Source organism: Triturus cristatus, chromosome 4_1 (assembly GCF_964204655.1).
Source record: "Triturus cristatus chromosome 4_1, aTriCri1.1, whole genome shotgun sequence".
Lineage (NCBI taxonomy): Eukaryota > Metazoa > Chordata > Amphibia > Caudata > Salamandridae > Triturus > Triturus cristatus.
This window is the reverse complement of record NC_140585.1, coordinates 565,650,150-565,672,115: the sequence shown is the minus strand read 5'-3', so window position 1 is coordinate 565,672,115 and position 21,966 is coordinate 565,650,150. Positions and strand designations below refer to the sequence as shown.

General features: G+C 48.9%; 1 protein-coding gene and 1 long non-coding RNA gene across 5 annotated transcripts in view; one reads left to right on the top strand and one right to left on the bottom strand.

The window, feature by feature from the left end:
* Positions 1-21,966, top strand: part of HGF (hepatocyte growth factor) — a 475,310-nt gene that overhangs the window by 64,059 nt on the left and 389,285 nt on the right. For 2 of the 4 annotated variants that reach the window (XM_085652887.1, XM_085652886.1), the window contains exon 1: positions 16,727-16,948. The exons of the other annotated variants lie outside the window; for them this stretch is intronic. In XM_085652887.1, the coding sequence (XP_085509013.1) occupies positions 16,897-16,948 (52 nt within the window). In that variant the 5' untranslated portion in view covers positions 16,727-16,896. Of the gene's footprint in view, positions 1-16,726; positions 16,949-21,966 lie in introns of those variants that run through there. 4 annotated transcript variants of the gene reach the window in all.
* On the bottom strand, positions 3,603-4,422 carry LOC146855237 (uncharacterized). Its single transcript, XR_014981297.1, has 3 exons — positions 4,362-4,422; positions 3,931-4,069; positions 3,603-3,660 (listed from the first exon to the last, which is right to left on the bottom strand). It is a non-coding gene; the product is annotated as an uncharacterized LOC146855237 (long non-coding RNA).

The following is a 21,966-nucleotide window of genomic DNA, read 5'->3' as shown; positions in this document are numbered from 1 at the left end:
TATAAGGTCCCAAAGGCGTGACAGATTGCATTGCAAATGCTTGTTTAAAGGTATATATTATTGTTAGCTAAAACCAGAACAACCTGGCCACTACCTGCAGACTGACATTTTCCAATTTTGCTCGGCTACGCAGAATCAAACAAATTCACCCAGATCGACAACACGCCACAAAATGGTCAATTTAGCAAATATATTCAGCTACTGGCAGCCATTCACGTTTTACTCAGATTACAGTTTTGGTCTGCTGAACATTCCAAGGACACAACCGTTAAAATGTATATGTATGTATATATATATATATATACATATATATATATATATATATCTTTATAGGTATCTATGTGAATTTGTCATAGCATTGACGTTTAGGATCACATTTATAAAGAAATTGAACTGTCTCAGTTATATCCTATATTTACATTTGTCTCCATTTTTGTCTCTCCCTCTTAGACTGGACCTATGAAACCTACAGACATCACTGTCAGTGATTAGTAATACGAGCACGGAGATTCAGAGGGTTGTCCATAACCACCTTCTCCTTCTCTTTTTGGGAGGGCTATATTATTATTTTGCACCTTGTGATCTAAGCTAAGCGCACCGCAATTAGATACTAATAGAGGATATCGGGACTATCCATGGAGACAAGGGTGGTACTATACCATAATTCTCCGTCTATATATGATTTTTTTGTTTTGGACATATATATATTCTTTGTCCTAATATTCTATGATAATTTGCCTAAATCACATCATTATAATGCTGTGAGAAAAAATGTAATATTGTTTATTTATTGAAAACAATTTAAGTTTGAAGATACAATTACGATTGGTATTACTCTTGTGAAAGTCTTTTGTTTATGCCCTTTGTGGTCTTTAAAATGACTGAACTCTGAACTTATGGTCATGTGACCAAGAGCTTGTTTGCTCGAAACGCGTCTTTTTGCCCTGTGATTAAAAAAGACTATCGGAAACTGGATTCGTGTGGCTCCTTTCTTGCATCAAATGAAGGATTTGCGAGTTGTTTTGGAATATATATATATATATATATAGGCGATCGTATCCCTGCACCTCCACAGCAATGGCGAACAGAGACGCGGACCCAGCGAAATTAGGTTAGATGGAGTTTATTGTTCTTAAACCTATATATATATATTACCTACTGGCGGTTGCCATTAGGTAGTTATAGTTAGAACCTAGTTTCCATAGGAAAAGCGTTTTTTGATTTGCTAATAACTTTGGCGTCGTTTGAGGAATCTTTGCGAAATTCTCTAAAAAAAAAAGTCTATCCAGGTCAGCTCCTATCCTGAATGTTTTGGGGTGATTTGTCAAGCGGGGGCTGAGAAAAAAGGGGCTCCCAAAACGCATTTTCTCCATGTTAATTTCCATAGGAAATTTTGAGATGGGCTACAGCCCGAACTGCTGAACGGAATTGACCCAAATTTGGCAAAAAGGTAGTGCTTGGTTTAGAAACCGACCTTTTTTTAAATGTTGTAAATCCGCTCAGTAGTTGCTGAGAAATTTTTTTAAAAAAAGTTTCGATATCTAGGGCAGCGGTGGAGTCGCGAACCCTCCCGACCACGAGCCGCATTCTAATTGGCTGCCACGACCACGAGTTTCATTCTAATTGGCTGTCAACAAAGAGAAACAAAGATAGAAAATAAGATAAGGGGGCAGGGTAGAAATACCCTGACCCCCTAGGCCTGCTCAGGGGGTCCCAGAAGGAACCCCAGGGCCAAAAAAAGCATTTTTTTTTTAATCGGCGCAATACGCGCTGGGGTCGCGAATTCCACCGAAATTGTTTAAAAAACAATGAAGCGCGGGTTCCTGCGTTTTATTTTAATGAGGTCCCCGGGTGGGCTAGGTCCCTGGGGCATTTCTTAAAAAATACTAGTGGGGGCCACTGGGGCCCCCGCAACAGCCCCGGGGACCCCCACCTCCCTGGGGCTTCACTCATGTTGGGAGGGGGGGTGCGCAGACCTCCTCCTGGATCCTGTTATGGCCCTGGGGACCGCCACCCTCCAGGGTCGGCTCCTGCAGTGTCCCGGGGTGCCCACCCCAGGGAAACTGCTGTTTGCTATGACAGGGTGGGAGCCGCGTGGCTCCCGCCCTGTCATAGCAAACTTTCTTTGGATTTTGGAAGCGAGAGCAGGGAAACCTGCTCTCGCTTCCAAAATCACAAGCTGGTTGCTTTTCCACACGGGGAGCTGCATGTCAGCAGCTCCCTGTGTGGAAAAGCAATTCCAGCTCCCGCAGGACGCAAGGAGCCATCGGGACCATGGGGGCATTGGGGCTCCCCCCACGGTCCCCAACGGTGAAGCCAGGCCCTGGGGGATGGGGTCCTCGGGCCAGAATTGGCCATGGGAGCGGGGCCGACACGGCCCTCTTCTCATTTGTTTTTTGAGCCGCTCTTAGCGTGGCACTCAAGTACTACTTAAGTCTTTGAAACACCGAGGGGTATATTCTGAAGGACACATCGCCGAGTTAACAGCACTTTATCGCTACCAAAATAGTGATAAATTTAACTCACCATTCACAAGCTGGAGCAAACAGCCCATATCACCAGTTTACTAGCGATAGCAGCATCAAAAAGCATTGTCACGAATGACCCCGGCAAATATTGCGAATGAGATGTAGAGTAGGCGTACCCGTGCAAAAAGCAGCAAACACATCACTTCGCAAGTTTCTCAACCACCAGCAAGATCGTCAAAGAGAGTACAAAACAGGCGATAAGGTGTGTTAGTAGTAGGAAGTTTACACCTGCTCTGAGCTGGTGTAAAGTCAGACTACAACCTGCAACATGAAAGGGAGCCCAGAGCCACACCTGAATGGCAACAGATGCAATGGAGCCAATGATTATGCAGCTCGGACACACAACACTGCTCCGACACCCCCCGCCACCAGCCCCTTGTCCGCCATCCCCCCTTACCACCACCCCCACAAACAGATGTGAGAGCAACCTTAGGAAATCTGGAACGTAACAAATTGGCTGATGTAGCACGATGAGAATTAAGAACATGCATGTGAGGTTGGACAAATAAGAATCTCAGTCATCTATGGATTTGCATATAAAATATTTTATTTAAACAAAACAACAAAATAAAAGTAGGTACAGGCATGGCGTGTCATCCTTCGACAATTTGTGAATCACAGCCTGCAAGACAAAAAGAAAGATAAGATTGTGCGTCATGCGTCCATCAAAAGGAGAGGGAGAGAAGAGAGAAAGAGTGAGAGAGAGGAAGAGAGACCGAAGAAGATTGAGAGAAGAGAGGAAGACAGAGAAAGAGTGAGAGAGAGGAAGAGAGAGAGAGAGAAAGAGAGAAAGAGTGAGATACAAGGAAAGAGAGAGAGAAAGAGAGAAACAGGGTGAAGAGAGGAAGAGAGAGAGAGAAAGAGTGAGACAGAGAAGAAAGAGAGAGAAAGAAAGAGAGAGAGAGAGAGAGAGGAAGAGACAGAAAAGAGAGAAAGAGTGCGACAGAGAGAAAGGAAGAGATAGAGAGAGAGGAGAGAGAGAAAGAGAAAGAGTTGTGAGTGACAGAAAGGAAAGATATGGAGAAGGAGTGAGTGTTGACACTGTAGAGAAAATCCTCACTGCTCACTTTTCTGCCACCTGTGTGTCTCCATCCACGTGCTGGGACATAGTGCAGCCCTCAAGTTTAGTCATCTGAAACATAGTATAGAATCAGTAATGACAGAGTACATACAACTGCACACGCGTAATTCTCTGTTTCGCCCCTGCGCACCCAGGCTGTTGCACCCCATCGACTCCTGCCGCCCAGAGGTGTCTACACACTCCTGTGCACCCAGGCTGCTGCACCCCATCCACTCCCACTGCAAAGGTGCTGCTCGCTCTTGTACACCCAGGATGCTGCACACTATCCACTCCCACCGCCAGGTGACTGCCCACTGCGCAGAAACAATTCTCTCTGCTCACCTTCCACCACCGGTGTTTGTGTAAGAGGGTCCACCACGTGCCAAAGACACCTCCTAAGCCATTGCGTACACACGGTCAGGCCAAGCTCACAATTCAGGGTGGGTGTTGATTGCCAGGATGGCCACGCATCATCGCAGGCCTGCTAGACAAAAAGCAAGATAAGATTGGTGTCCTGCGTCCATCAAAGGAGAGAGAGAAAGAGTGAGAGAGGGGAAGAGAGTGAGAGAGAAAGAAAGAGTGAGAGGAAGACAGAGAGAAAGAGTGAGAGAGAGAGGAAGAGAGAGAGAAACAGTGAGAGAGAGGAAGAGCGAGAGAAAGAGAGAAACAGTGTGAGAGAGAGGAGAGAGAGAGAAAGAGTGTGAGGGAGAGAAAGGAAGAGATGGAGAGGGACAGTGAGTGCCCACACTGTGGACAAAACCCTCACAGATTACCTTTCTGCCACCGGTGTGTCTCCAACCACGTGCCCGGACATAGTGGAGCCCTCAAGCTCACTCATCTGAAACATAGTACAAAATCAGAAAATTGCAGAGTACATACAACTGCGCATGCCTAAATCGCTGTCCCTCCTTTGTGCATCCAGGCTGCTGCACCCCATCCACTTCCACTGCCGAGAGGTGTCTGCCCACCGCTGTGCACCCAGGCTGCTGCACCCAATCCACTCCCTCTGCCCAGAGGTGTCTGCCCACCCCTGCGCACCCAGGCTTCACTGCTCACCTTTCCGCAGACAGGGCACCCTCCACATCATGCAGCCCTGCTCCGCAGGCCACCAGGTCTCACATTTGGTGCTGCGTCTTGATCTTACCATGGCAGAGGACATACCAGTGCACCCGCCATTATCGCAGGTTGCACACCCGCTCAGCCCTTGCGGTGCCACTAACTCTGTGACCAGTGAGGCCACGCCACGTGGCGGTAGGCCCCCGCTGGTCAATGGCTCAGGCCTACACTGCGGTCCAGCAGGGCACACAAAACCTGACCTGTCCGGATCACCAGGACGGGACATCATCACAGGCTGCACACCCGCTCAGCACTCGCAGTGCCCCTACCTCAGTGCACCGAAAGTCACCGTCCCGTGGCGGTGTGCCTGTGTCAGCCGCAGTGCATCTGGTGCATCAAGTCTGAAAAAGAAATGGCGTGGAGCACGTGCGCCCGGTCCTTTTTATTGGCAGGGTCACGTGTCCTGTGACGCCTGTGCTTGATGGGTGTGGTGTGGGTGTAAACCAGCCATCAGGGAGTGGCTGTGGCGTACTAACAACTAGACCTGAGAGCAGCAATTGAATTCACTACAATGAAAATCTGGGCTATGTAGCGTTGTTGTCCCTCCCTGTATGCATAAGTGGATTGGGCTGGCCTGGCATATGCCAGTCCTGCCTGAGGCTGTGAAGAATGACTCCAGTGCTCTGGGCGTGGTTCCGTCCTGGGCTGTATGAGGAATCAACTGATGTGGGTGTCCCTATTGTGGTGCTGCCGCCACCAGGGCAGCAAGCGCCAATGTGTCACCCTGTGACCCAAGTCTAAAAACATGGCCAACATGGAAGGTAGGGGAAATCACTGACCCTACATCCATTCATATTTCCACACATGAAAGATTGTGTAGATAACATATCTGTGTGGATATGAATGTTTATTGCACATTCAGTGGAGAGTTGCAACTGTAGCAATACAGGGCCGTGCAAAGCCCAAATTTCCATTTTTGGCACATGGAGGACAGCCCATTAGAGCCAAGCTCATGCTCGGGGGTTAGGCTCCGCCAACATATGTACTTATCCAATCACTCCACCAATTCCGAAGCACTCACAAATTCACTATGCACTCTCCTTGCAGTACTCTAATGATCCAGTCTCTACCTATGTACTTATACAATGACCAAGACAAAGTTACATAACTGAAGTTTTTCCCACTGCCAGAGGTAACATGGTTGCGAGTGCTGTCCACGGCAGAATATAACGTGGTAGTGCCTAGGGGCAGCATCATGCATACATAATGAACACACGGACACAGTTAGATAGCTAGTGGAACTGGGTACGGGCACGTGCGCTCGGCCACTTTTTATTACCAGGGTCACATGTCCAGTGACGTCTGTGCTGGATGCGTGTGGGGTGAGTGTAAGCCAGCCCTCAGGGAATGGTTGGTGCTGGCAACAAGTACAACAGTAATCATCGGATCACACACAGAGATTCAATCATAAAGGGTCCATGACTTGTGTTGCACTAAGTTAGGGGCACCAGATGTGAAATAGTACACAAAATATTCTATCATAAAGGATTCATGACTTGTGGTACACTGAGGTAGGGGCATCAGAAGCATTCCGCGTGTGCACAGCTAGCGATGATGAGTGGTCCAGGAGGGCCGCACTGGTAGCAATGTCCATTGCCTACTGGACTGCGTCATCTGCAATCGCAACTCGATCTGAATTGTGAGCCCTGCAGTCTGCAATGTAGATGGAAGGCAGTAGTCAGCACAGACATCGAGGAATGCTTTTTGTCACTTCCTCTTGACAAAATCCGAGGACATAGAGTACAATTCTGTCTGCAATTAATAAATCATGTCTCACTGTAAATTGTGAGCTCTGCTGACCGCAGTGTAGGTAACAAAAGATGAAATATGTATGGAATACATTGTCGAAATGTGTGGGTTTTGGGGACGTTATAGTTAGTTGCCTACTGGACTCTGAAATTAATGAATCAAGACTGAATTCGAACTGTGAGCTCTGCTGGTCGCAGTGTAGACTGCCATTCAGTGTTCCTTTGGACTTGCAAGATGAATTTGGTCATTGTGCTAAAGCTATAATTGATATCAAAAAAGTTCTTTAAGCAAGGATACTGAAAGGATGTTGTGTAGGTTTCAGGGACGTTTTAGTTAGTTGCCTACTAGACTTTGTAATTAATGAATCAAGACTCAATTTTAATTGAGAGCTGTACTGACTGCAGTGTAGGCCAGAGGCAGCGGTCAGCAAGGGCCCACAGCCATGTGGCATTGAGTTGAGCTGCACAGTTAGTGGCATCAGAAGTATTCAGCGTGTGCTGAGCTTGTGATGATGCGTGGTCCGGGTGGGCCGCACTGGTAGCAATGTCTTTTGTCTAATGAATTCTGCCTTAATAAGGCTACGTGGCGATGGCTTGTGGTGCAGTAAGTTAGTGGCACCTGAAGCAACCAGCATGTGCGCACCCTGCGATGATGCGTGGTCCGAGCGGGCCGCACTGGTAGCAATGTATTTTGTCTAATGAATTCTGCCTCAGTAAGGCCACGTGGCATTCACTTGTGGTGTACTGAGTTAGTGGCACCTGAAGCAACCAGCTTGTGCGCACCCTGCGATGACGCATTGTCTGGGTGGGCCGCACTGGTAGCAATGTCTTGTGTCTAATGAATTCTGCCTTAATAAGGCCATGTGGCGTTGACTTGTGGTGCACTGAGATAGTGGTACCTCTGGCGCTCAGCGTGTACGCAGCCTGCGATGATACGTGGTCCGGGCGGGCCACACTGGGAGCAATGTGTCTTGCCTACTGGACTGCATCATCTGCAATCGCGACTCCATCTGAATTGTGAGCCCTGCTGTCCGCAGTATAGATTGAAGGCAGTAGTGTGTACAGACATAAGTCTGTGGTGCTCTGCTGCTGTGTTCGCAGGGGGCCTGTGTTGAGGATACCCACGGTCATGGCGACAGCCACATGGCAGAGTGAGGGCCGCTGCTCTGGCAGACGCGTTGGCCTTCACACAAGTGAACCACGCCCAGAGCCCCGGCCTATTTATTCACACTTCTATGCTGGGGTGGCGTACGTTGGACCAGCCCACTGCGCTTCCGCTTACAGGGGAGGACGACACAGGTATATGACCGAGATCTTCCCCACTGCCTGAGGTAACATGGTTGCATCCACTGTCCACAACACTACAAACACCAGCAGTATATGTACACATGCAGAGCTGTGTGCTTTACATAGTAAGGTCTGTCCAGCACATCACTGATACACTTGGTATTGTGTGCATTATTATTAGTGGGTGACTTGCATCCTTCAGACATGTTTGGTTGCCACATCTCGCAACATTCAGCTATTGTGTGGCTGAGGGGCCATGCCGTTTTTAGAAGGTTAGCTGTCCTGTTGTGCGCTGCCTCGGTGGTAGTATGGGGTTCGAGGGGGAGGTCCTGAGGGTGGTGGCAGTGAGTTTTGTGGCCTTCTTGGGTATGGGAGGTGCATGATCAGTAGCTCTATGACATGTGTTGGTCTTCAGATGTGATTCTTGGCTGGGCCCCCTTTCACACTGTAGGTAGTCGTCCTACTTTACACCAGTAAAAGGCAGATGTTACATTCCTACTGCTAACGCAGCTTATCGCCTGTTTCTGGATCGCACCGCAGATTTGGCTACTCGTTGAAAATATCGGGAAGTAGTGTGTTCATGTTATATTTGCATAGGAATGCCTACTCTGCATATTATTAGCGTTAGTTGTTGCTCTCATTTGTGGCGATTTTTTTTTGCGTAAGCTATTGCTGGAAAACTGGTGCTATCGGCTGCTTTCATCAGGTTGAGAATGGAATGATAATTTAAAATCACTGAAAAACCAATAGGTTTAATGAACATTATAATTAGAAATTAGCATTTAAAAAACCTTTGAAATTCACTGAAAGAACTATAGGTTTCAGGGACGTTATAGTTAGTTGGACATTTCACTCGTACAAAACCAGAGAAATTTGAATGTTATGGTTAGTAGAGCTAACTGTAACTCACGCCCCCGCAATGCACTGCTGATGACGTCACATATTACATGACTCATGACATGGTCAGTGACATCACTGATGACATCACTGATGATATCTCAAATGACATCACTGATGACATCACTGATTACATCATCCACGTGATAATCTGATGCACCTCCTCACTCCCTAATATACCCTTTGAAACACCCACTCTAAAATACAGACTACCATTTTCGAAACCATAGACAAATCAATAGCAGTTGCTATATACACACTGACTAATTCCTAGCTATACACACATATTCATTCATTCACCCATACATTTACTCATACATGAAGTCACGCATCAATACAGCACTATTGTATGTTCTCATTCACCTATACAAACACTCATATTCCGTCACTCATCCATAGAGTTATTGACACGCCTAGCTAGTCATGAAAAGAATCAATAACACTGCCGTTTACTCACCTATACAGTTATACACTCACCATGTAACCTATTCCTATAGATACTAACATATACTTACTCTCTTATACAATCACTGACACAAGCACACACTCTTTTATACAGCCACACTCACAATTACTCACTCTCACATATAGTCATTTATATACTCCAACACTCACATATACTGCTTTTCACATATGTAGTTACTCACACATGTTCCAGTGAGACATACATTCACTCACCAACATACTGATACACACACTCACTCACTCACCTAAACAGCTATTTCCACATGCACTATTGAACCCATATACCCAGTAAATTATCCACTCACACATGTAGGCAGAAAGTCACACATCCGCCCACCCACCCACACACACAAACACTGAGGCACCAATACAGATACTCATGCAACTAATATGTAACCCATATAGACAGTCATGTACCTAATCATCAACCCATGCAGCAGCTTACACAACAACTGAGAGACTGATACAGACATTCACACAGTTTAGTCACTATCCCATACATTCGGTAAGACACATTTAATCACTAACTTATACAGTCAGTCACACACCTATTAAATCCTCCACCCACACACTTATACACCAACTCATTCTTCACTACACCTTGGCATTAACATATATAAAATATATTTAAACTTTACAGAAACGCACACATTCACTGGATGATGTTGTCAGTGATGTCGTCAGTGATGTCATTTGAGATGTCATCAGTGATGTCACTGACCATGTCATGAGTGATGTAATATGTGACATCATCAGCAGTGCATTGCAGGGGCGCGAGTTATAGTTAGCTCTACAAACTATAATGTTCGAATTTCTCTGGTTTTGTGAATTGTCCAACTAACTATAACATCCCTGAAACCTATGGTTTTTTCGGTGGATATAGATATATATATATATATATATATATATATATATCTCACAGAAAAAAACAGTTTTCAGGGGTGTTATAGTTAGCTGGACATTTCACTCGTACAAAACCATTGAAATTTCACTGTTATAGTTAGTTCCGCTAACTATAACTCACGCGCCCGCAATGCACTGATGATGACGTCACATATTACATCACTCATGACATGGTCAGTGACAGGGGGCGCGTTTGCACAGTGGTGAAGGAAGGAGGCGTGGCCTGAAGTGACATGTCTGCAAACACACCCTGTGGCACGGTTTAAGTTGGAGAATTAATTCCTCAATCAATCAATCATGGAATTTATATCGCTCGCTACTCACCCGGAAGGGTCTCAAGGCGGTTGGGGGAGGGGATCTGCTACTGCTCGAACAGCCAGGTCTTGAGCTGTTTCCTGAAGGCGAGGTGGTCCTGGGTCAGCCGCAGGTGGATGGGCAGGGAGTTCCATGTCTTGGCCGCCAGGTAGGAGAAGGATCTTCCTCCGGTGGTGGCTCTCTGGATGCGAGGTACGGTGGTGAGGGCGAGGTGCGCGAATCGTAGCTGGCGGGTGGGTGTGTAGAAGGTCAGGCGGTCGTTGAGGTACTTGAGGCCCAGGCCGTGGAGGGATTTGTGTGCGTGGGTGAGGAGTCTGAACGTGATCCTCTTGTTGACGGGGAGCCAGTGCAGGGGTCTCAGGTGGCTCGAGATGTGGATGCGTCGGGGGACGTCCAGGATGAGTCAGGCGGAGGCGTTCTGGATACGTTGGAGTCTTTTCTGAAGCTTGGCTGTGGTTCCGGCGTAGAGGGTGTTTCCGTAGTCTAGTCGGCTGGTGACGAGGGCCTGGGTGACCATCTTCCTGGTTTCGGTCGGGATCCACCGGAAGATTTTGCGGAGCATGCGGAGGGTGTGGAAGCATGATGAGGAGACGGCGTTGACTTGTCTGGTCATCGATAGGGAGGAGTCCAGGATGAAGCCCAGGTTGCGTGCGTGGTCTGTTGGCTTGGGTGCGGTGCCTAAGGCTGGGGGCCACCAGGAGTCATCCCATGCGGAGGGTGATGGTCCAAGGATGAGGACTTCTGTCTTGTCTGTGTTCAGTTTCAGGCGGCTGATGTTCATCCAATCGGCGACGTCTTTCATCCCTTCGTGTAGGCTGGCTCTGGCGGTGTCGGGGTCTCTGGTGAGGGAGAGGAGAAGCTGGGTGTCATCGGCGTAGGAGATGATGTTGAGGTTGTGTTGGCGTGCAATGGCAGTGAGGGGTTTCATGTAGACGTTGAAGAGGGTGGGGCTGAGTGACGATCCCTGCGGAACGCCGCAGATGACTTCGGTGGCCTCAGAACAGAAGGGGGGGAGGCGTACTCTCTGTGTTCTGCCGGCGAGGTATGAGGTGATCCATTCCAGAGCCTTCCCTTGGATGCCGGTGTCGTTGAGGCGTTGGACTAGGGTGCGGTGGCAGACAGTGTCAAATGCTGCGGAGAGGTCTAGGAGGATGAGTGCCGCTGTTTCTCCGTTGTCGAGCAGGGCTCGGATGTCATCAGTGGCTGCGATGAGGGCGGTCTTGGTGCTGTGGTTGTCTCTGAATCCAGACTGCGATGGTTCTAGGGATCCGTTCGTCTCGAGGAAGGCGGCCAGTTGCTTGTTGACGACCTTCTCGATGACTTTGGCCGGGAAAGGAAGGAGCGAGATGGGGCGGAAGTTCTTGAGGTCGGTCGGGTCCGCTGTAGGTTTCTTCAGCAGGGCGCTGAGCTCGGCATGCTTCCAGCTCTCTGGGAAGGTGGCTGTGTCAAAGGAGGTGTTGATGATGTCTCGGAGGTGGGGTGCGATGGTGGAGTCTGCCTTGTTGAAGACATGGTGTGGGCATGGGTCGGTCGGAGATCCGAAGTGGATGGTGTTCATCATGCGGGCTGTGTCTTCGGCGGTCACTTCGGTCCATGTCTGGAGGGCGGCGGCGAGGTGCGTTGGTTCGACCGATGGGTGCGGGGGTGGTGCGCCAAAACTGTTGTGGATGTCGGCAATCTTGCGGTGGAAGTACGAGGCGAGGGAGTCGCAGAGGTTCTGCGAAGGAGTGATGTCGTTGTTGCCGGTGCTGGGGTTGGAGAACTCCTTGACGATGTTGAAGAGTTCCTTGCTGTCCTGGGCGTTGTTGTCCAGTCGTTCCTTCAGAGATTTCTTCTTGGTGGAACGGATGAGCTGGTGATGTCTGCGGGTGGCGTGTTTGAGGGTGGTCATGTTGTCGGCGGTCTTGTCGAGGAGCCAGGCCTTCTCGAGTGTGAGGCAGGCCTTCTTGGAGTCCTTGAGTTCGTCGGTGAACCAGGGGGCCTTCTTGCTTCTGGGCCTGGTGAGTGGGTTCTTCAGTGGGGCGAGGTCGTCGGCACAGGTGGTCAGCCACTGCGTGAGGTTGCGGGCTGCTGCGTTGGGGTCCGTTGTCATGACAGGTGGGCTTTGGCGGAGGGAAGTGGTGAGCTGGTCGGCGGTGATCTTGCTCCAGTTTCTGTGGGGAGCCTGCTTCGGGTGGTGGTGGGTTGTGTTCTTTCTGAAGCTGAAGTGGACGCAGCTGTGGTCAGTCCAGTGAGGTCTGGTGGAGTGGCTGAAGGTGATGTGCTTGCTGGATGAGAAGACGGGATCAAGCGTGTGGCCAGCGTAGTGGGTGGGGGTGTTGACCAGTTGCTGGAGTCCGAGGTTGGCGAGGTTGTCCAGCAGGGCGGTGGTGTTGCCGTCCTTGTTGTTCTCCAGGTGGAAGTTGAGGTCCCCGAGGAGGATGTAGTCTGTGGAGGGGAGGGCGTGTGGGCTGATGAAGTTCATGATGTCTTCGCAGAATTGTGTGCGCGGTCCCGGGGGTCTGTAGATGAGGGTGCCTCTGAGGGTAGTCTTGGGGTCAGTGTGAATCTGGAAGTGCAGGTGCTCGGCGGTGTTGAATGCGTCGATGGAGTCAGTCGAGATGCAAATGGTGCTTTTGTGTACGATGGTGATACCTCCTCCGGTCTGGTTGACGCGGTCCTTCCTGATGATCTTGTAGCCGTCCGGGATGGCGATGGCGATGGCGATGTCGGGGGCTGAGGAGGCGTTCATCCAGGTTTCCGTGAGGAAGGCGACGTCTGGAGATGCGGTGTCGAGGAGGTACCAGAGTTCCATGGTGTGTCTGTGGACGGAGCGGGTGTTGAGCAGGATGCACTTGAGGTGGTTGCTGCTGTCCGTCTTGGTGGGCGCGGTGCAGGTTCGGAGGCAGGAGAAGTTGCAGGATCAGCAGACGAAGGGTCCCTGGGTGCGTTGTGGGGATGCTTGGTAGCATCCGGGGGTTCGGCCGGTGTTGAGGGCGTTGAGTGTGGCGTCATCGTAGGTCCTGCGGGGGGGCTGGCAGGCACGGGGGCCAGGGGGTCTGGCTCTGGGCATGGTCCAGGCGCGGACGGGCGCAGACGGGCTTACCTTTGGCGCACCTTCGGTGCACATAGGGCGCGCCCGCTGCACGCGTCCGCCCGTGCGGTCGCTCAGGGGGCGTCATAAGTAAGGAGCCGGGGGGAGGAGCTGCTGGGAGGCGGGAGCGGGGTGACCAATGGGCAGGAAGGGGGGGCGGGTCAGCAGGGGCAGTGGCGGGAAAAGAACTCACTGGGCGGCGGCGGCGGTGAAAATGCGGGAAGTGGCAGCAGGCAGCAGGAAGCGGCAGGCAGGCAGCACCAGCAGAGCAGGGAGGACTCACTGGGCGGCGGCGGCGGCGAAAATGCGGGAAGCGGCAGCAGGCAGCAGGAAGCGGCAGGCAGCAGGAAGCGGCAGGCAGGCAGCAACAGCAGAGCAGAGAGGGCGAGGAGTGACCGGCTGTGGGGCACAGGGGTCACACAATTCCTCCTCAATCCTGAGGGTGCATGGGGGCCAACTAGCCCACCAGGTACCTCCAGTATGTGCCAGAGAGCTGCGTTGCAGAGAGGTGTTCAGAGCCACACCCCTTTTTACAACACTCTGCAACGCAGCTCCGTGGCGCTTACTGGAGGTACCTGGTGGGCTAGTTGGCCCCCAGGGACCCTCTGGGTTGAAGAGGAATTAATTCCTGAACTTAAAACGCGCCACAGGGTGTGTTTGCACAAATATCACCTCAGGCCCCGCCCTCTCCCTTTACCACTCTGAAAACGCACCCTGTGGCACGTTTTAAATTGGGGGATTACTCCCCCATGAATCCTGAGGGTCCCTGAGGTGCAATTAGCCCAACAGCTACCTCCATTAAGCGCCACAGAGCTGTGTTGCAGAGAGGTGTGAAAAGGGGCGTGGCCTCAGAACTCCTCTCTGCAACGCAGCCCCCTGGCGCGTACTGGAGGTTCCTGGTGGGCTAGTTGGCCCCTGGTACCCCTAGTGTTAAAGGGGAATTTGTTCTCCATCCGCAAACGTGCCAGGGGGTGCGTTTGCAGAGTGCTGAAAGGAGGGGGCATGGCCTCCGGCGCGATGCTGGTATTTCTTTTTTTTATTAAGAAGGGGGGCTGCATGGTTTTACATGTTGTTATTTTTGGGGAGGGGGGCCGCGTGGTCCCCCTCCCGGGCCACTAATAGCCCCGGGGACCCCATCCCCCGGGGCTGGCTCTCTCCATTGGGGGCTTTGGGGGGTCCCTAATCCCCCCACGGTCCCGCCGGCTCCCCGCCTCCTGCGGGAGCCGGCATTGCTTTTCCACATGGGGAGCTGCTAACATGCAGCTCCCCGTGTTGAAAATCAATTTGGTTTGAATTTTGAAAGAGAGAGCAGGTTTCCAACCAAGTTTGCTATGGCAGGGTGGGAACTGCGAGACTTCCGCCCTGCCATAGCAAACAGCAGTGTCCCAGGGGTGGGCACCCCGGGACACTGCAGGAGCCAGCCCTGGGGGGTGGTGGTCCCCAGGGCCATCATTGGCTCCAGGGAGGCCGCACGGGCCCCTCCCACCAATTTCCAAAGCCCCGGGGGGTGGCAGTCCCCAGGGCTGGGGGGTCCATCACAGACCCCCCAATTTACATATTTAGAGCCCCAGGGAGGTGGTGGTGGCATGTGAGGGGGCTTGAGCCCCCACACAGGGTATTTCTTTTTTTTTTACAATACACAAGGGTGGCGGTCCCTGGGGCTGCGAAGGAGCCGTGAGCCCCCCTGCAAATATTTTCACAAAGCCCCAGGGAGTGGCGGTCCCCGGGGCTTGGGGGACGTGAGCTCCCACACCCATTCATTTTTGAAGCCCCGGGGAGTGGCGGTCCCCAGAGCTGGGGGGGTTTGAGCCCCCTCCACATATTTCCATAAAGCCCCGGACGGTGGTGGTCCCTTTGGGCCCCCCAACCCAATACTATCATTGCCCCCGGGGCAAATTAGCAACGAAGCGCGGGAGCCCGTGCTTCGTTTTTTTTTTATCAGCTGGATCCGGGCACCCAGCGCGGATTTTGCCGATTTAAAAAAAAAAAAAATGGGCCCTGGGGGTCCTTGTGAGACCCCCTAAGCAGGCCTAGGGGGTCAGGGTGTTTCTACCCTGCCCCCTTTTTACATTCTGCGCGTTTTTCCTTCTGTTTTCTTGTGCCTCGGTTCTACCAAGGCACAAGATGGCTGCCAACACTTCCTGGTTTGGAGTGTTGACAGCCAATTAGCATACAGCTCGTGCAAAAGGCACGACTCTGAACCAAGGTCTACCTTTCTGCCAAATTTGGTGTAATTCCGTTCAGCAGTTCGGGCTGTAGCTGCGACTAAAGGTCCCTATGAAAAATTCCTTGGGGAAAACACGTTTTAGGACCCCCAATATTTTCTCAGCCCCCGCTTGACGAATCACCCAGAGACTTTCAGGATAGGAGCGGACCGGAGTGGGCCACGAGTTTTGAAAATTTCACGAAGATTCGTCATTCCAAATAGAATGTTGCGGATTTCCTATGGATAATACGTCCTAACTATAACTACCTACTGGCGACCGCCTGTAGGTAATATATATATATATATATATATATATATAAACACATATATATACATATATATTTACATATACACATATGTAAACTGCTGTTTGTCTCTTTTTTTACCCAAAAATCTTTATAGATGTTCACGAAGTAGAAATAAAGCAAAAGTTCTATCTTGATCTTTTTAGAATATTTTGACAAACTTTCCCTATGTTCCTTTTGATTGTTAATGAACCATTTCCTGCCCCGCCCCAACCATGATAACCTTTAACACATGGCCACTGTTTTTACACACATTTCAAGATAAACTTGCTTGGATTCATATTTTTTGTGAAAGTGTCGTGCTGAATACTCGAAAGGAGCCTGGTTGCAAATTAATTAAAAAACACGTAGTTCCTATAGAGTGATAGGCTTTCTAACGTGTACATATTTACGGCATGAAATACTATACATATCGCACCAGATTGGAAAGAAAAACAATTTTCCCTCACGAACACTTAAGGCAAGCATTATAATCTTGCAGCCGACAGACATCTCAACCGCGCAGCCTGCTTTACTTAAGTTCCAATAAACAATCCGATCCGTGACACTTCGGCGATAAATCGCAGAGAGGACGAGCAGAGGGGAGGGGGCGGGGGGGGGGGGGGTCCATGAAACAGCAAACAAAATATACTCGTCAGCATTTGATATACCCCTGCTGAAAGTTCAAAAGCGATTTAAATCTGCAATGACGATGGAATAATTTCTGGCACGAGTCCACTACCCGTGCTGCTCGCGAGGACAGGGCATGGGGAACTCTGCTTCGGATTTCTCTGAGGAGGGGGAGGGAAGAGAGAAAGGATGTTGTTTGTAGGCAGATCCTTACCGTAAGAGGGAGATCCTGGTTCAGACAGATTTTCCAGTTAATCAGACAAGAAACTTAGATCACTGCAATAAAAAGCAGCTGCTCGCTGGCTTCCCCGTGAGTGTCTGTGCGCAGCGGCTTGTCGGCGTCTACCCAGCTCTCTGTGATCTGTGACCGGCCACACTTACACCATGTGGACTCCTAAACTTCTGCTGCTGCTCTTACTCGCGGCCACCTTCACAGGTTAGTGACTTTTCTACATGTTGGATGTGCAGAGAAATGTGGAAAGCACACATTTGATATTTTGTTTACTTGGTCACCTCTTACAGATGAGTGTTGTATTACGCGTTAAAGCTATGCATCTTGTTAAACGTGTGCTTTATGTCTGTTGACAACTCTGCAGAGTTACTCTGTCTATGTGCCTGATGTCACACGCGGTGCTCACCAGAAAAGGATCTATGGCGCGTGCCACCTTTGGAGTGAATGGAATGGTCTTGCAGGCTACATAATGTCACATTTGCTTATGGGGAGATTGAAAATGAGTGTTTGTGTTAGGGAAGACACAAGTGTAAAATGAGCACTTTTATCTATTTCACTATTTTGCTGTTTTTAGCCAGGCGCCAGCCAATCCCTCAAGTATACATTTCTTTGGATGCGAATGATAACATTTAAACATTCTTGTATGCCTTGTCTTAGATGGCAGCGTATGCCTGCCTGCCAAACAAACTCTATAGTTTGTTGAGTCAGGTGTGTTCTCGTTTGTGTATAATGTTAACATATACTGTAGTGGATAACTACAATGTTCTTGGAACTAAACGTGCAATCTACATATGCACGCGTTTTTACCGAGAAAATACGTATTTAAAGGATGGGCAATTGGTCCCAGGACACCCATAAGTTATTATGTAATAATATGTGACTATTGATAGCAGCATCGTCATCTTTGTACATGCTGGCGTTTTTATGGTTTGGCTGGCTAACTGGACGGTCAGCGTATGACGTAGGTAGTGACCCAACATAACACATGCATGATGCTGCCCCCTGATGTTATGAGAGTTATACAGCTGGTCTTGCATTTTGAAAGTGGCCTGTCTGGTGACGCAGTTTTAATTGAGATAGCTTCAGACTTTGACGACATAGTATTCGGATGAATAGAGAATTAGAAACAGAAAGGAAAGCAAAGCAAAGTTAATTGAATGGCAGTCTATACAGGATTCCGGTGATTGCCAAATGCATCAATATTTATGTTTAAAATATAGACACAAATTCCTATATTTTGTGCACTTTTTAGGTCTTGCCTAGACATGCCATATCTTCTTCGAAAGGTTTTGTTTTCCATCAGTGGATTTAGATTTCACCCATTGCTTACCAATGGTTGGCTTCATTGTCACTCTCATTCACTTGCTTTTTATTGGTCAGCTACTGTAGGCTCCCTTCCTCTTCCTGTGTTTGTTCCTCCACTGGAGCATGGATGCATTGTCTGTGTTTCCCTGCTGCCAGCCTCCCTCCTGCTGTTCATGTTGCCCTGCTCCCGCCCGTCATGACAAAAAACGTCAGCATTCCCCCCCCCCCTTCCGCTTGCAATGTTGCTCCTCCGACCTGCCCACCCCCATTTGTCTGTGTTACCCCCACCCTCACCTGCTATAGCAAACAAAAAAACCCGCTAAGACATGGACAGCGCCCCCCCCCCCCCCACCCTGCCTCGATGCTGACTCATACCCCGTCCTTCTTCCTGCCAAAAAAATAAAATAAAGCCCTATGACGCAGCAAGCACTTGCCGTGTGATAGATTATTATTTTTTATAGCTTTTCGGCATGCTGCACAGTAGCTTTAGTGTGTGTAGCATAGCAAAATAAAATTAAAAACATTGGCAAAACCAATACCTTGATTAGGAGCTTTGCCATTGCTTGTTAACTCTTGAGTTAAGGTCTCTCTCTATATGCCCAAAGATGTGCACTTGGTGTGGCACTTTAAAAAGGCAATCAATGTTAAGTCGTTGCCATTTAAGTGAAGAACATGTTCATGCTTATTATAAGAAGACAGTGAAGTGTATAGAGATTTGGAGCTCGTCGTCTAAATGTTCGCCATATGGTGTTCACATTCATACAGCTGGTCTTGCTTTTTGAAAGGGGCTTCCTTCGATTTCCATCTAAAAAGTCACCTATTTGGCATGTATGAATATTGCACATTCTGTCTAGTAACATTAGCTGCAGCTGTCTCTGTGTATTTTGAATTGTGAAACTGACATACGTTGTCATCACATTTTCTGCTGCTTGTCAGGCAAGATGCGTTCTTGTAGGCTGCCTCCATGCATGCTCATATAAACATATCTGAGGAAAGACACGTGTGGTATTGCATGCCTTTGTTCAGCCAGGGGCACGAGGGTTGAGAAAAGTTTCTATGTTGGCATCCACGTCAAGGCTGTCCTTTTTGTGTAGGTTGTGATACTGCAAGATACACTGAAGCAGCCTCCTCCCCCACCTTCACTGGCGTAAGGAACCTTGAGGGGGCCTCCCTGCAAGGCACCTGGGGGGCCCCCCTTCGGGCTCAATCAGGAGCCCTGCAGCCAGAGTGCTGTGCTGAGGGGGCCCCCTGGAGCTTGGGGCCCCCGCACCGCGGGGGCTGCGGGGGCTATGTTATGCCCCTGCCCACCTTCACAGACACACCTACACATACAAGCGCACAGATAAACCATATAAACACCCACCCAAACACAAATCACATAAAACATGCAAACGTGCAAACCTACTCACGCACACACAAACCCTTCAAAACCCTTCAAATCGTATTTGTGGCATGCGTTCTGGAAGTGGTTTCACTTTGTAAGTGATTTTGAAACCAGCTTGTGTTTTGTCTCAATGTGATGGTATTGTACCCTCGGTGGGAACAGCAAACTGAAGACGATAATAAACATAAAACCTGAAGAGAGGTCATGAATGTTTTCCTGAATCCAGGCTTTGTCGCCTGAGGTGGCGTAATCTGCCCATTCTGTGTCGGTTTTGTGTGTGGAACTAATTAACCCATTTAGCTCTGACACCACGCCACCATGTGGCGAAGTCAGATGGGCCGGAGGGAGGCGCGCCCGGAGGCGCAGCGCAGGGAACAGCCAACTACGCTACCACTAAATACAGGGGCAGGCACCGCACGTGGTATTAAAACAATGCCTGGCAAATAGTCCATTTTCATGGATGAGTTCCAATGCATGCATAGAGTGTCTAGTCAGCCCTGCACTGTGTACACTGTAGCAGCTCACTGAACAGGTTTCACAGGCCACTGAAAGATTTTCTCAAGGTCACTCTTCTGTTTGTGTGAGTCTGCGATGCAGCCGTCATTCTGCAGCTGAGAACTTCTTTACACCACTGACGGCGCCGGCGTGTGGCTTTTTTGTAACAGTCATCTGTCTAAGCACATTAGGTTTTAATACAACGTTGTTTTTATTGCATGCCTTTGAAATGTCTGTTTTATGGCGCCATCAAGGCAAAGTCACATGTAGCTGAAATGTAAGCATCTCCTTAAAAGTTAGTTTGCATTCCTTTGCAAACACTTCATTTTAAACAGGAAGGTTTGTGGCAGATGCTGAAATTCCAAGTTTAATTTCCAACCTCCGCCTGCTGTTCGCTTCTTTCTCTACAGCTAATCTTGGCCACTATGTGCTGTGCACGGGATCCTGTACTTGTTTTTAGAGAACTCATACACTGTTACGTCTATCCGCTGCAACGTAGTATGTGTGATTCCAGAGGACGTGTCATTAGAAGACATATAAGCAGGGACGTTCCACTCAGAGCAACTAGAGCCCCATGGGACTGATTAAAAGTATATTTGCACGATTCCTCTAAATGAACGCATTATTATCAGCTGCATAAATTACTTGTATTTCGTTGGGAAAAACTTTTTTTCTGTCCCTGTGCTTAAACAAAACGGACCCTAGTGTCCTGTGTACTTCAAACACCCTAAAAACAAAGGTGGGGGAGGGCAAATATGTGTTTTTGATGGTGGCTCAGACAACATTGCTTCTCTGGAGGCCATTTCGGCAATTTGATATCGACTTTGAAAGAAGAACAGCATGTCCCTGCTTTGCTCATGCTGATAGCAGTGCATCTTACGAGCTGATCCTATCTCCAGTAGAAAACACATGTGAAATGTAACATGTCTGGCGTTTGCATGGAGTATAGGATTTTTTCCAATGGTAACATAACGCAAAAATCTAGAATTGTTCTGCTTCTTCCATTTCAGGCAAACGCGCTTTTAGAAACCAGTGGAGCATTCTTAAAGGGTGGGGAATGTTGGATCACGCTTAAACTTAAAACCTGAAGATTCATACTGATTTTAAAGCACACCAGGCGTTCACTCTAGTGAGCATGATGAATGAAAATCGTGGTTTAAGTTGAAATGTATTTAGCAATAAAAATGTAATTTAATTCCTAATGTATATATTTATGCAAAAGATAAAGTAAAGTGCTAATATGTACCAAGCTGTACTAGTTAGTATATTACATATCAAACATAAAGAGGTCCTTTTAACAGAAAGTTTGTGTGCCTAGAAATTTAGAAATGTATTTGAGCAGAGCATAAACCTAGCAAATTGTGAATTGGCTAGGGGTTGCCGGAACTCTGAGTTTCACTCAGTGGAATTCCACTTAGTTACATAAAAACTCCACAAGATTCAGCGAAGTTCTGCGAGCAGGCAGTATTCAGCACGTTGCGCTGCTCGTGCTGAATTTTAACACCAGGAGCTTGTGACATAATGTAAAATCAACACGAATGGCACCACTCGGCATGCAAGAGGGCACTGCTCATTCTGCAGCTCAAGTACATTTTCTACTCAAACTACAGCTTTCCCAACGCGAACAGTCGCTAACTCCCTTGTGAACCCACTTTGAGAAATCTTGGGAGATGGTGGAAAGATCGTTCCGTTATTAAAACACTAAGGGGTATATTCACAAGAACGTGTCCTAAACATCACCAAAAGATGCTAGCGCAACTTTACACATCGCAGCTCATCGCGGGAAAATAACCCTGTGTTAACGTGGAATTCACAACACGGGGTTACCATGCGATGGTCCGCCGAAAATGCGGCCAATGTCCACGATACAACCACCCCGATGGAGATAAAAAACCAAACCACAACACCAGAAAACTTGCGATGAGCCCATCCGTGATGAGGAAAGCAGGGATATGCACCGCCAGGACCACAAAACACACGGCAGGCGGGAAAAAGCACAACAAAACTTTGCTAGGTTAGTAAGTCTCATGTCAGTCAA